Raw genomic sequence first — 14,609 nt, 5'->3', positions numbered from 1 at the left:
GAAGTATCTCTCTTGGAACCTTGTGTTCTGGCCAAACAGTCCTTTCGCCACATCCCAAACAGGCCTAGTGCACTCAAGGGGCCAATCTTCCTACCTGCCTGTCCACCACAGCCTCATTTTCAGCTGTTTAAAATCAACCCAGCCCCCGAGGATCTGGGGATACTCAGCCTCTGCATAGTTACTGGGGTGGGTACCCAGCAAGTGCTGCCTGAAAAGGTGGTGGCGGTCAGTGCTGTTATTATTACAATCATTACACCCATTTGAGCTGGAAATAAAGTCTCATTCCTCTGAAATCTGTTAGTAGTAAACACGGGCAGTCAATTCTCAGTTAATAAGCTCGCCATCATCACAAGACTGTTCAGAGGCAATTTGGGCATCCTGAGCAGGGGTCCCAGAGCCGCACACCTCAGTCTGAATCCACACCTGCCCCCATACTAATGTGTGATCCTGAGTCGGTTACTCTCTGGACTAGTTTCCGATGTAGAAAATGGATAAAATAATCATACCTTCTCTATAGCAGTACAGGAGGTAAGGTAAGAAAACCCTGGAATCAGTGCTTAACATAAAATAGCCACTTAGTAGGTATTATGAGAAATTACTCCAAATACAATTCTAAAAGCCCTCAAAGGTTCATAAAAGTGCAAAGATTTTGAAATCTTGGAGGTATTTAGGTAAAGATTAACCATATAACCCACCAACTTAATTTGCAACTGACATCTCCACTCCATAGGAAATTAATCCAGCAAACAGAGCAAGAAACAAAACAGAACAAAAAAGGCCTCATTTCTATAGTGGGGAAACACTTCAAAATTATTTAACAGGATGTTGTTACTAAGAAGTAACAGGTGACATACATGTTGAAGAAAGCAGGATCCTATTTCACTTAAATGAGGTTCCTCTTTATTGTACTGCTTCTCAAGATCTTTCAGGAACTTTCTTTGGAATTTGTAAATATCTTCAATGTTTCCAAAAATGGTGGCTAGTTGTGCAACAGTGAACATTCCCGTGTGCTTGCGACACTGTCGAATATAGCCCTGCAAAACCGAAAAGTAAACTTTAAAAAAATTAATTTGGAGATCCAGAGAAATTATTATTTGAATAATGTAGCTTTTTGGGCCCATAGCCATTATCTTGGAATGGATTTTAATTAGAGAAAATCATTTTAACCCTATGGGTCCCTGTTGGGATAATGATACTTCTATGACTACAGTATGCTATGAATATTTTAAAGACGAAAGGAAAGAGAACAGGTGCATGTGGTTGGATTTGTAATGCAAGGAACTATATAAAGTTTTCAGGTTATACTCATGAAACAAAGTTGCTTGGCTTCAAATATTAAAGCTCAAACATTGGGACTGTAACACTTTTTCTAAACTCTTAAGATGATCATTCTCCCATCCCTAATTTCATTTCACAGCCGAGAAGACTTGTCAAATACGGAATAGCACAGCTTGCTGAATAGCTCATGCAGCCGGCTCACTGTCATGGCAAAGAGCCAGGAACGTCTTACCCAAAGATTCCACCATCACCTCTTTTCTGCATGGAGCATAAATCTGCAGATCTTTAATCCATGGCCCACACAGATTAGCTCACGATTCATTCTTTATGAACAGCACCCTAAGTTGTGCTATGGCCTGGGTAGGAGTTAGTGCGGTAGGAAGGAAAGGCCATAAATATGTGTGATACTTTTCCCCAAATCAGCACCATGTGATTACACAGCCTAAGTGGACTGCATGATAAAACACATACCACTCACTTTTGGTGCAAACTTTAACAGAATGACAGTGTAAAGCTTCAAAATACAGGCTCTAGTGCACACTGTCTGGTTTAAATCCCAACCCCACCACTTCACCTGCTGTGTGCCTCAGTTCTCTCATCTGTAAAGGGGGGAGAGGCGTTAAGAGGACCAGCTGATGGGAGTGTTTGTAGGAGTTAATCCAGGAAAGGGATGGCACACAAAGCTCAACAATTATTAGCCATGACTTATTTTCCTAAAACGGCACTTAAAAAAAAAAAACTCCCGTAACTATACACTTACATGGAACAAGACAGTTTGCATATATAAGCTAAACAATTGCTCAATCTCTATGTGGCCAGTTAATCCGATTACAGAATGGGCACTTGTCTCGCTTCAGCTCGTCTTCGGTGCTGGATATTCGGGGCTGAGCTGGGAGTGCAGACCTCAGCATTCACAGCCAGGACCGAAGGAATGATGAGACAGGGCCAACAGCAGTGTAGTGTCACGCTCATCCCAAACCCACAGAGAGCAAGAGTATCGTGGGAGAGGCAGACGTGACCGCACAGTAGAATACCGGGACACTGCCGAACACAGCCTTGGGTAGCACTAGATAAAAGCAGTTTTCTTCTTTTTGGTCTGCATCTAAAGGACTCCGAACCTAATCTGTGAGTCAGTGATTCAATGCAGTGAGATTGTAAACAGTGACAGACCTTTGTCAAATCACGTGGGTTTCACAGAAAGGGTGTTGCCCTCTCTGAATAATCTTGGGGGTAAGTCCTCGAAGAGAGGGCTGCATGGTGCCCAGAAACCTGACCAGAGCATAGAGCCACCGAAGCTCACAGGGGCAGACAAGTATTCAATGAGGGCGCACTCTGGGCAGGGGCCACATGGGCGGAAAGGGGCCAGGAGAAGGGAGCACCACAGAAAAGAATATAAAAGGAGGGTCTGACCGAGGACCTGTCAGGAGTATCACGTGGTCGCACGACAACCTGGGGGAGGCCACAGGGTCTGGCGTCTTACCTCGCAGATGTCCTTGAGGTGCTTGATGTACACTCGCTCGGTGTTCATGATCTCCTGGATGACATTGGTCCTCATCTGGTGCTTGCTCTCTGCGTGCTTGTGGCGGCTCTTGCCAGCATCCTCCTCCTGTTCCTCGCCCTGGGTGCTGCTGGAATTTTCCGAGAGCTCTTCCTGATTGACACGCAACTGCAAGCCACACACACAGGTGACCAGTGACTCGGGGGGAGGTGGTGACCAGAAGCAGGCGGAAGGCCCCCGGGTTCCACTTCTCTATGGTTGTGAGGAAGGCAGCCTGGCCCTAGGCTAAGGCTTCCTGCACTCAGCAGAGCCAGGGCTGTGCCCGTGGCTCAAACCTCAGTGGCAACGCCAAACAACTGGTTGACCACGGTTGAAATTTCTCCTTCAATCCAGTCTGATTCCTGAACGCTTTCATTAAAGTAATTACAAAGAACCGAACCTGTACAGAGTGGGCTTGAGCCTGACACCACAGTTCTATGGCCCACCACAGACAGTCGCAAGACACGTTTGTAAGCGCCACACACTTACTCTGACAAAACTTGCGGGGAACCAGGCTTCCTTGTCCTCATTGCGGCCCCACCACCAGTCCTTATTGGAGGCTTCCAGAACCTGGATGACATCTCCTGCCTTGAAGCCCAGCTCCTGGTCGTCCATGGTCACGTGGTCCCACAGGGCTTCTGCGCAGACCACACTGCCATCGCCGATCAGCTGCAACGGGGACATACTTAGTGCCAAACCAGGTGGGCAGAAGAGCAAGGGATGTGCTGTGAGCTCTCCCAGGGTGACACGGACTCTTCTACCTCATATATGTACATACTGCTGGCTTGCGGTCAATACTTGGCCTTTGATGATTATACGAAAGGAGTTTCCACATTAAGGGAAACGGGTAGGTGTCTCTCATGTGCTTTTTTTTTTTTAAGATTTTATTTATTTATTCATGAGAGACGCATAGAGAGGCAGAGACGCAGGCAGAGGGAGAAGCAGGCTCTCCACAAGGAGACGGATGCGGGACTTGATCCCAGACCCAGGGATCACACCCTGAGCTGAAGGCAGATGCTCAATTGCTGAACCACCCAGGCGTCCCTCATATGTTCTTAAAGGAAACTCCAAATCTACTTTTTTAAAGAAGGTAGAAAAATGGCTCACTTATCTATATGTCAGTTATCTAAGGAATGTGAGTATCTGAAATATTCACCCCTAATATGGTTTTCGAACAAACTAAAATACACAGAGCCAGGCCTCGAATGGTTATGAGCATACTTTATTGCAAGACCCTTGTGGCTTCACCTACAACTTACTCTTCATACTTCATTCACCATCTGAATAAAGTTTTAATCTAACTTTTAAAGAGAAGAGAGCCATCTCCAGATATTTACCAGCCAATGAAAAGATGGCTGCAGGTCCCCTCAGCACTGAGAGACATCATCATATTCTACAGCCACAACTGGTATTATTAACAGAGATGCGAACTCACCAAGAAGTGACACTCCACATGCTCTATTCAAGAACTCCAAAAGCCAGTAGTGCCTTCTAGAAAGATTTCCACAAAAAAGGGCTGAAGATGCCCAGTGGTGGAAAGAACACCAGATTTGTAGTGAGAAAGACCTGGTTTATGTCAGCTCTGCCATTTACTAGCAAGTGGTGCAGCCTCTTAGTTTCAGAGTGTTTATTAAAATATGGGTAATAATTCTAAATCTACCTCTTAGACTGGTTGTGAGATCTTTCTGAGATAATGTGAGGAAGAGCATTTTGTGAACTGAAAAGCACTACCCAAGCACTGAGCAGTAGTCGCTGCTCTTATTACTTAGAGCGGTGAGTGAGCTTTGGTTATCTGGAAAACTTAGATAGACTGTCCTTGAAAATGCTGGAATATCAGAGTTCTAGGTTTTAGAATATGTCTGGTAAGAAATAATCAAGAGGGGGGCTCCTGGGGGGGCTCAGTGGTTGTGCGCCTGTCTTTGGCTCAGGTCGTAATCCTAGGATCCTAGGATCAAATCAAGTCCCACACTGGGCCCCCACAGGGAGCCTGCTTCTCCTTCTGCCTATGTCTCTGCCTTTCTGTGTCTCTCGTGGAAAAATAAATAAAATCGTAAAAAAAATAAAAGAAAGAACCAATAGGGGACACCTAGGTGGCTCAGTCAACAGGCATCCAGCTCTTGATTTTGGCTCAGGTCATGATCTTAGGGTAGTGGACTCGAGCCCCATGTGGGGCCCCCTGCTCAGCGGGGAGTCTGCTTCTCCCCTTCCCTCTGCCTCTCCCCTCACTTGTGTGCACCCTCCACCCCTAATAAATATTTATAAAAAGGAGAGAGGGGAACAAAAAAGAATCAAGAGGGCAAAGTCTAAGTGATCCTGCATCCAGAAAACTGGATATCCAAGATTCGCCACTGTCACGTGTGAATTCTAGTACCTCGTTGATGGCCAACTGTTCCCCTCCTGGCTGTAGGTATCTGGGGTTGGCCTGACAGAGATCTTCATAGCTGTAGTCCTCCTCACTGCCGTTGTCATCCACTAAGGCAGCAGACTCAGTACCTCCATCTGAAGAAACTAAAAAAGCAATGGCATGGATTGCGGTTAAAAAGACAAAGCTAACAACAACAAAAAATTTAATGACAAAATAAATGACTTCTGAGAACATACCCGCAAGGCGAAGGAATCATGTGGGTCTTACCTAGAATAAGAAATCATCAGAAAATTCCTACAGACCTGTCAATCCAAAGGTAGCAGTTGTGGCCGAGCGCCACAGTAAGTGGGAAGGAGAACATCCCCGAGGACACTGCCAATGTTGACACACACCATTACTTTGCCACTTAGGATACTGGGTAAACTATGTGTGATTTGGTTGACAATTTGTGCTCCAAAGCAGATATAAAATATACAAATGCAGATTATATTTCTAAGTCATGTGCTGATAAGCTTGAGGAGATAAAGAAAATGAAAACAATCATTTTTTAAAAAGTGTTCTGCTTCCATCTTTCACCTGCAAGGCAGTGGTGCTACCAAAATCAAAAGGTACTGATAGCGTCATAAATGCAAATGTGTAGTCATTCTTTCCAGGTGTCCATAATATGAAAAGGTTGGAACTTATAGGGTTAAGGATTATATAGCACCTTTGACAAAAAAAGAAGAGAATGAGTATAGCATTCTCTCTTTAGTTTAAGGATGGGTGTAACATTTTGGAATGCCCACCTTGGCATTCAGATTTTTCTTTTTCCTAGGACAGTAGGCTACCCTCCCCATGGCTAATCTGTCATCCAGCAGAGGGAATTATACAGAGAAAGAGAACATTCCTGTGAAGAAGACAGAGACAGCCTTCATGGAAGTAGCTGGCTTGTTAAAATACTTGAGATGGCTCTTGATTGAGAACCAAATGTGGCCCAATTGGAAACACACGGTATATGGACACCCATCCATCTAATATGAGATTTGAAAAGTTGGGATGGGGGGGGGGGTGCAAGAGTCTACGGTAAGCAGTAGGGTGGCTCCTTCAGGATTCTGAGTAGAAGTGACAGGTTTTGAAAATAGGCCCCCTGACACTATAGAAAGAGAACAGGTTGTAGAGTCACAGTCTGGTCTGAATTCTAGCCTCACCTGTCTGTAGGCACAGGACCCAGAAACTTTCTCTGAGCTTCCTCCTCTATTTTAGAAACTATTTTCTTTCTTTTTGGAGAATGAGGTGAGATGATGTGTGTCAAGTTCCCAGCATCCTTGAGTTATGGTTGGGATTCATTGAAAGAGAGTTTTGTGATGATGGCAGCACGTGTGGTAGGAGCCGGGCTGGAGATGACTTTGCCACAGTAGCCTGAGGGAGGGGTGGGGGTTCCTAAACCCACTGGGGAGATGATGGATTCGTTGGAGAGTGGAACCAAGGGGGCTGCACCAGGGGAAATGGCAAGAGGAACTGAAATTCTAGGATGTTGTCTGTGCAGGTCAAGCTGATGACAGAGCAACAGAGAGGATGAAGTCAATGATGATTTGGAAAATCCCGAGTTATTGGTAGTTAACAAGAAAGCAAAGTCAGAGAAGCCAGTGTGGTGGGAAGAAGAAGGCTGGTTTGAGACTCTCTAATGCTATCTGTTCTTGCCCTTTTCAAGGACCTGCAAATTTGGATTTCTAGTAACTACCCTCAGGGGACAGGTCTTCTTCCTAAACTAAAGAACCTTTTTTAAAACATGAGATATAAAAAAAAAAATAAAAAAAATAAAAAAAATAAAAATAAAAATAAAAATAAAACATGAGATATGTTCTATTCTTTGTTTTGTACTAAGTCTTCAAAATCTGACATGCCTTTGACATTTGCAGCCCATCCCAGCTGGACGGGCTGCATTTCCGGTCTCCACAGACCTGTCCAGCCCCAAGACCGTGGCCCTGAGCTCTGCATACCAGGTCCCGTGGCTTCCCTCATGTCATTTCAGCCATGCTGCTGTTGTGAACAACTTCTTAAAAGAAACACACTTTGGGGGCATCTGGGTGGCTCAGTCAGTTAAGGATCTGACTCTGGATTTTGGCTCAGGTCACGATCTCAGGGTCGTGAGATCGAGCCCCACTTCGGGCTCTATGGTGGGCATGGAGCCAGCCTACAATTCTCTTTTCCGCTCCCTCTGCCCCCAGTGCCCCACTCAACTTGTGCGCACACTTGGTTTAAAAAAGTAATAAATTAAAATGAAAATTAAAGCAACACACTTTGTAAGTGGAGCCTAGAATTCTTATGTGAAAACAATGATAACTATTGAAAAAAGATCTGCAACAGTGGGAGGCGATCAACACCATGAAAATTAGCTCTAGGATCATATTATACGCATCAGACTCAAGTTTTCCTCAACGTGCACAAACAGGACTACCATTATGGTGATGAATTAAAGCCAAGTAAACCAGGGAGACAGAGGAAGCACATGGAGTAGAAGTCGGGGTTGGGGGAGACACAGGGTGAGCACCCCTTTCACAAACTGCCCCCTTCCTCTCCTGTGCCCGTTGTCTGTGCCTGAGCGCTGGACAGAGCACCTGTCAACCACGCCCAGCAGGCCAGGTCTTCACAAGGGCCCATGCTTCCCACGTGCCTTCCCAAGGCCCGGGCGCCCCACTACACTTGGGAAACTCCCACAACCCAGCAGCAGTCACGTCTTCTTCAAAGCCCTCCTCCTGTGGGCCTGGGGGTGGAGGTGCGGGGTGGGCCAGCTGCTTCGTGGGCCCTCCTCCAGCATACTTTTATGAGAGCAGGGATGTGGTGAATTACAGCCATTGGTGTGAGTACCTCCGTCCCAGTTAGAGTACCAGGTTGTCGATGGTCTCCCCGTGCCTGGAGCAGCACACTGCGTGTCAGCGCAATGAGCCTGGAGTTGGAGCTCTCAGAGGACAGGGTGTCCTGGGCTCTGACCATCCTCTCCCACGTCACTTCTGCTCACTGTTACCCTGCTCAGTCTCATTCAGGGAAGATGAGGGCCTGTGTCTGAGAGGGGTGTATACAAGGTGCCTCAAGGGAGAGTGGAGACAGAGAAAGAATGTCCCTTGAGGGCCTCACCACAAAGTCCAGATGGAAGCTCTCCCGACCCCTGGCACTGCCTTGCAGATCTGTAGCTTGCAGACTGATTGACCATGAAGAGAGGCAGCACCTGGCTCAGGGCAGTGCAGGTGGTCCAGGCGAGGGCCCAGGCAAGGGGAGTGCAGGCAGGTGGGCAGCAGAGAGCCAGCTGCAGTTGTGCATGTGCACACAAATGTGTGTCCACGCCCGGTAGGAGGCGATGCCACGTGGCAGGGCCTTCTGTCTCAGGGGGCTTCCCCCTGGAGTGCGATGCTGGTGGTGCGTCTGTTGCCCAGTGCTGGGGTTTAAGTGGGATCTGGAGAAAGGCCACTTTGAGACGTGTGTGTGAGCTAAGAGCCTGGATACCGTGTGGTACGTCTGCCTCCCATGCTGTGGACAGAGTGCTTGCCGGCAGAGAACATGAGGTCATCCAGTCTAGGGCACGTTCCTGATGTGTGTGTTTGGGGGAGAGGGGGTGGAGGGAGAATGTCTTGAGGGAGCAATATAAATTTTTTTGTACATGCATGAGTCTTTCTTATTAGGCTACAGAAACAAAACAAAACCCCAAACACCAAAGCTCCAAGCTTTCTCTCTAACCGGAGACCTTGGAGCAGCTGCCAGACTACCATGCCCAATAGCGACCTCGGTTAGCGGCTGAAATGTTCTGATGCTCCTGGGTAAGGAGGGTACATGCAAACCCTTGGCCTTTAAGGGAGCCCAGAGTGGCAGGAATCTGCAGATGTCGGCCAACACTAATCTGGCACCGCCTGGCACCAATAGCATTCCTCTTATCATTTTTCAGCTGCAGCTATTGAGCCAAAAAAGAGGGAAAAGCAGTAAAAGAAAGGCACCTGGGCTTTCTGCCCATAGCAAAGCCCTGAAAATGACATTTTTTTCCCTCAAAAACCCACTGAACATTTTCCAGGGAGAAGTTTTCACCATCTGATCTGGATGTTGCTATGAAAATCAATAAGGGGGGGGGCTGGGGGACTAAAAAAATAAATAAATAAATAAATAAAAATAAAAGCCAGTGGTGACAATGCACAAACTCACAATTTCCTGGAGTCTAATGTGAAAAAGATTCCATGGAAAAACTGCTAAACCTCCACAGGAGGTAGTAGAATGAAGTTGTCTGGAAATAGGTAAGGCCCTTCATCTACCTAGTGATGTTCTGAGTTGCTATCATACAGTCAGAAAACTATCTCTGGCTGAGGTGCACCATGAGAAAGATTTCCACAGTGACCGTTTCAACACCATAGATTAATGTTTACTAATCACTGCAGAAACAAGATGGTCCTGGGCGCTGGGTCAGCTGAATCTTCCAGTAGGTGAGTGAGGCAGGGCAGGAGGCCCGCAGTGGGAGGGAAGCCTAAGGAATGTGGACAAACCTTGGCAAGCACCCTAGCTTTACTGACTTTCTAGCTTAATGACCTTGGCGCCAGTCGCTCTTCCAACCTCAGTTTTCCCATCTATAAAATGGGAGTAAGTTTACAGGTTTTAGCTTTTCAGAGGTCATTCTTTTTCTCCTACCTGCCTCACATATCCCATGTCCCGCTCATCAACAAGTCCTGACTCTCCCCTCCCTTCAGAGTGCGCCCAGAATCTGGCCAGTTCTCATTGCCCTCCCACTCTAGCCAGGTCACCGCAGCAGCCCCTCCCTGCTCACTGAAGTAGCCAGGGCCAATCTGTCACTCCACTGCTCCAAACCATCCGGAGGTCGAAGGCCAAGTCCCTGAAGACAGCTCCCCGACCCCAAACACACCCTGCACTTCCCGGCCTTGTCACGGAGCTCTGGCTCTGACAGCTCTCATTTCCTAGCCCAGCTCTCCTTCCTCAGGGTGTGCTGTTCCCTGCACCTGAGATCCTCCCCCAAGCACACGAGGCTCGAGGCTCAGCCAAGTCCTTCTGACAGGCCCGTTCAAAACCAGCACTCTCCGCTCATCTGCTTTCCGGATTCATTTTTCTCCATAGCATCTCTGACCATCTCATATACTTTGCTGGTTGCCTGTCCCTCCAACTACGGTGTAAACTACATTAAGGCAGTGATTTTTGTCTGCTTTGCTCTTAACTGTATTTCTAGTACCTGCACCACTGCCTGGTACACACAGGCACTAAGTATTTGCTGGCTGGCTGGCAACCAACCAACATACGTACAGTCGAAGAGCAGGGCTTTGGGTCAGACGGACTTGGCTTTACATAACTGTGCTCCATAAAAATGGTTTTTGGGGAGCACCTGGGTGGCTCAGGTGGTTAAACGTCTGCCTTTGGCTCAGGTCATGATCCCCACAGGTCCTGGAATGGAGCCCCATGTCGGCTCCCCGCTGAGCAGGGAGCTTCTCCCTCTGTCTCTGCTGCTCTCTTATGTTCTCTTTCTCGCTCACTCTCTCAAATAAATAAAATCTTTTAAAAAGTGGTTTTTTGGGAGTGCCCGGATCGCTTAGTTGGTTAAGTGTCTGCCTTTGACTGAGGTCATGAACTTCAGTCCCGTCTGGGGTTGAGCCCCATCCAGGCTTCCTGCTCAGCGGGGAGTCTGCTTCTCAGTCTCTTTTCCTCTCCCTTCCTCTCTCCCCCCTGCCTGTTCTCTCTCTCAAATAAATTTTTAAAAATCTTTTAAAAAATGGTTGTGGGGAGTTTTGAGTCACTGGGTCAAGTTTCTTTCTCAATTTTTCACCTGCCGAATTGTCAAATATACATAGTAACAGCCATCGCATGGGGTCATTTGTAAATCCTCGACAATAACTTATTACATCACTGTGGACCTAAGGGAAATAATGATACTGAAACACATTACAGAAGTCCAAGATCATTTATTTCCCTCAGCATTACAATGTGCCAGGCACTGTGCCCTTTTGTGTGACCCGGCTCACAGAATCCTCGCGGCAACGCTACGTGGTAGGTACTACCAGGTTCACCGGATGAGTAGACTGATGCCCCAATAGTACACGGTGTGTGCAGCAGGGGTCAAGCCAATGTCATCCGCTCCTACTTACTAGCATTGCTGCCTCTGCCAGGACTACCTTTGTTCGTGGTAAGACAAAAACGATTGGACAGAGCAACCCGGGTGGCTCAGTGGTTTAGCACCACCTTCAGCCCAGGGAATGAGCCTGGAGACCCAGGATCGAGTCCCGCATCGGGCTCCCTGCGTGGAGCCTGCTTCTCCCTCTGCCTGTGTCTCTGCCTCTCTGTCTCTGTGTGTATCTGTCTCTCGCTCTCTCATGAATAAATAAAATCTTTAAAAAAAACCGATTGGACAGATATTAAAGATGGCTTACCACCCTGATTCTAGTACTTCTACATCATTCTGGAGAGTGGCAGTGTTCACCACCCCTGTTCCTACGTCTGCCTTTTCTTCCTACTCCCTGCCCTCGTTCCCAACTGGGTCTGCAATGATCCGATTTTCTGCTTTATCCTTTTCCCTTTGTGATTTTAAAGTCTCTAAGCTGATGGGCTCCTTGCATTTCTGTCCTATCATTTACACACATTTTATGGAGTTGGGTTTCTCCACGTCTGCTGCCTAGAAGGGAGGGATTTTAGCACTACAGTGTGATACTGCATCTGTGCATATGCACTGCCTTTATATGTGTGCTCTCCCTCTGAGACCATAATTTCCATTAGGGAAGGGAAGGGCCAGAGTACATTTTATTATCCCTGGGACCTAGGATAATACCTGGCAGAGAAAAGGCACTCAAAAAATTCTTTTTGAACTGAAATGCAAATTGCTGGTAAGTAAACTAAGGTTCCAGGAACTTTATTTATTTATTTTTTTTAATTTTTATTTATTTATGATAGTCACAGAGAGAGAGAGAGAGAGAGAGAGAGAGAGGCAGAGGGAGAAGCAGGCTCCATGCACCGGGAGCCCGACGTGGGATTCGATCCCGGGTCTCCAGGATCGCGCCCTGGGCCAAAGGCAGGCGCCAAACCGCTGCGCCACCCAGGGATCCCGGTTCCAGGAACTTTAACGATTTAACTGGGCTACACAGTGCTGGCTGGGTCTGAGGCAGGATACACACCTGGTCTTCTTGCTTTCCATCCCCACCTGGCTCCCTGCTGGCCAAACTATAGATCACTTCCAAGGTAAAATGCTTTTTTTTTTTTTTTTCTGGTCTGTACGTTTTCTTCCTTTCATTTTTTCAGTACAGTTGACACATGGCGTTACATAAGTTTGAGGCATGCCGCACAGTAATTTGACAATATTGTGCTGTGCTCACAAGTGGAGCCCCCATCTGTCACCGTACAGCGCTATTACAATATCACTGAGTACCTTCCTTCTGCTGTGCCTTTTATTCCTGAGACTTATCCAAGGTAAACTGCTTTAAAACAACGGTTTCATGATTTTCACAAGAAACTACATAGTAGTTATCAATTGCATCCTGACAAAATTCTCCTGTAGTACTCCAGACCCTCGGTAATCTGACCCTTAATCTACTTAAGTGATCTTCTCTCCCACTGTGTGTGGAAGCCCAGAGTCACCTCCACCAGGCAGGCCTCTGCACAAACAGCAGGTCTGGACCACCGCCCACGTGGATTGCAGACCTCTTCATGCTGCTGATCACTTCCTCACCAAGGGAATGCAGTCTCATTTAACTGAATGGCTTCAAAATCTTCAACTACAGACTAAGGTCAGTCATTGTGACTTTTTCTTTGGGAGAAATTTTGCATGATGTGGAGCTACTTCAAATTCTCAAAATGTACTTTAGCAAAATTAGGAGAAATGAATATATTCTAATAACAAAAGAGTAAATTTAATGTCTTCTTTCCTTTCCTCCTATTGTAGTAAAAAAAAAAAGTAACATTAAATGAACCATCTTAGCCATTTTTAGGTGTACAGTTCAATAGCGTTGTGTATTCACATTGTTGTGAACCGATCTCCAGAACTCTTTCATATCTTACAAAACGGAAACCTTATACCCATTAAGCACTTCTCCTCCCTCCTTCCTGCCCCCGTTCCTTGGCAGTCATCTTCCTACTTTCTGTTTCTATGATTCTGACCACTTTAGATACCTCACCATGAGTGGGATCAGACAATGCTTGTCCTTTTGTGACTGGCTTATGTCACTTAGCATAATGTCCTCAGGGTTCATCCATGTAGCATGTTGTTAGAATTTCCTTCCTTTTGAAGGTAGAATCATATTGCACAGTGTGTACACACCATGTTTTCTATATCCATTCATCTGTTGATGTACTTGGGTTGCTCCCAGCTCTTGGCTACTGTGAGTAATGCCACAGTAAACATGGGTGTGCACGTATCTCTTTGAGATCCTGCTTTGAATTCTTTTGAATATATACTCAGAAGTGGGATTGGTGGATTATATGGTAATTCTATTTTAACTTTTTGAGGAACTCCCATATTGTTTTCCAAAGCGGCTGCCCACTGCATATGCTCACCAACAATGCACTTGGTTCCTTGCCAAATGCATGTCTTCTGTTGAATATACAGGTGTGAAAAGGCCATTACAATCTTGTAAACATGGAGCAAAGATTGTCGTGGATTAAAATCACTTTTAAAATCCCCAAAAGCCTTACATACAATAATATGAAATCAGATATGGTGTGTTCTCTTTCCATAGCACTTCTTAAAGCTGCAGGCAAGCCCAACAGGAACATCCTATAACATCTAAAAGCTCTGCACAGTGATTTTTAGCACATGCCTCTGGCTAGGGCCAATTCTGAAACAACACACCTTTTTCCATAGGGTAAACATACAGAAAAATTCTAAATCTGGATAAAATGAATTTTTAATGTTCTTGTTGAATTGTCACAATTGGCATCCTCCTGGAAAGGCTGTTGTTCTGTAGGGGTCTCCCAGCCACTGCACTTGGGCCACCTTCTTCCTGCAGCAACACCTACCCAGTCCTGTCCCTTCTTCGGTTGCATCTTCAGATTCAGCCCTGAGAACTGCTCTCCCCTCCAGATCCCTGCTTACTGGCCTGACCACCCCAGGCCTCATTTATAGCCTGGTTAGATGGGGCCTTAGAAAAAACTGGACACAACCACATATCCATAGAGTTCAGACTATTTTTAAGTCAGCAGGACTGCTGCAAATACAATTAGAGGTAATACAATTCGAGATGACCTAAGCTGTTTAAAAAAAAAAAAAAGAAAGAAAGAAAGAAAAGAAAAGGCCAACAACAAAGAAGTTCCACATTCCTAAGGAAACATTCCTCAGGGAAGCAACAGACATTCTCCTGGCTGAACTTACATTTTGCGTTGGTGAAGGGATGAGACCTGGCCACAGACTCCAAAGGTGAATTTTTATGACAGGAAATATCAAACATCACCAACAATGGAAAACTTTATTTTATAGCATGTGACAAA

General features: G+C 46.2%; 1 protein-coding gene across 5 annotated transcripts in view; it reads right to left on the bottom strand.

Moving 5' to 3' along the window:
* SPATA13 (spermatogenesis associated 13) overlaps positions 1 to 14,609 on the bottom strand; it is a 143,959-nt gene that overhangs the window by 15,206 nt on the left and 114,144 nt on the right. For all 5 annotated transcript variants that reach the window (XR_012016294.1, XM_072795762.1, XM_072795764.1 and 2 more), the window contains 4 exons: positions 5,187 to 5,323; positions 3,305 to 3,484; positions 2,759 to 2,944; positions 855 to 1,034 (listed from right to left, as the gene is read on the bottom strand). Coding sequence is in view for 4 of the 5 variants with exons in the window: in XM_072795762.1 (XP_072651863.1) it covers positions 855 to 1,034; positions 2,759 to 2,944; positions 3,305 to 3,484; positions 5,187 to 5,323 (683 nt within the window). In the remaining variant the exon portion in view is untranslated. The remainder of the gene's footprint in view (positions 1 to 854; positions 1,035 to 2,758; positions 2,945 to 3,304; positions 3,485 to 5,186; positions 5,324 to 14,609) is intronic.

The sequence above is a fragment of the Canis lupus genome, chromosome 24 (genome assembly GCF_048164855.1).
Source record: "Canis lupus baileyi chromosome 24, mCanLup2.hap1, whole genome shotgun sequence".
Taxonomy (NCBI): domain Eukaryota; kingdom Metazoa; phylum Chordata; class Mammalia; order Carnivora; family Canidae; genus Canis; species Canis lupus.
Note: the sequence above shows the minus strand (reverse complement) of the source record. Positions and strands in the feature narration are given on the sequence as shown.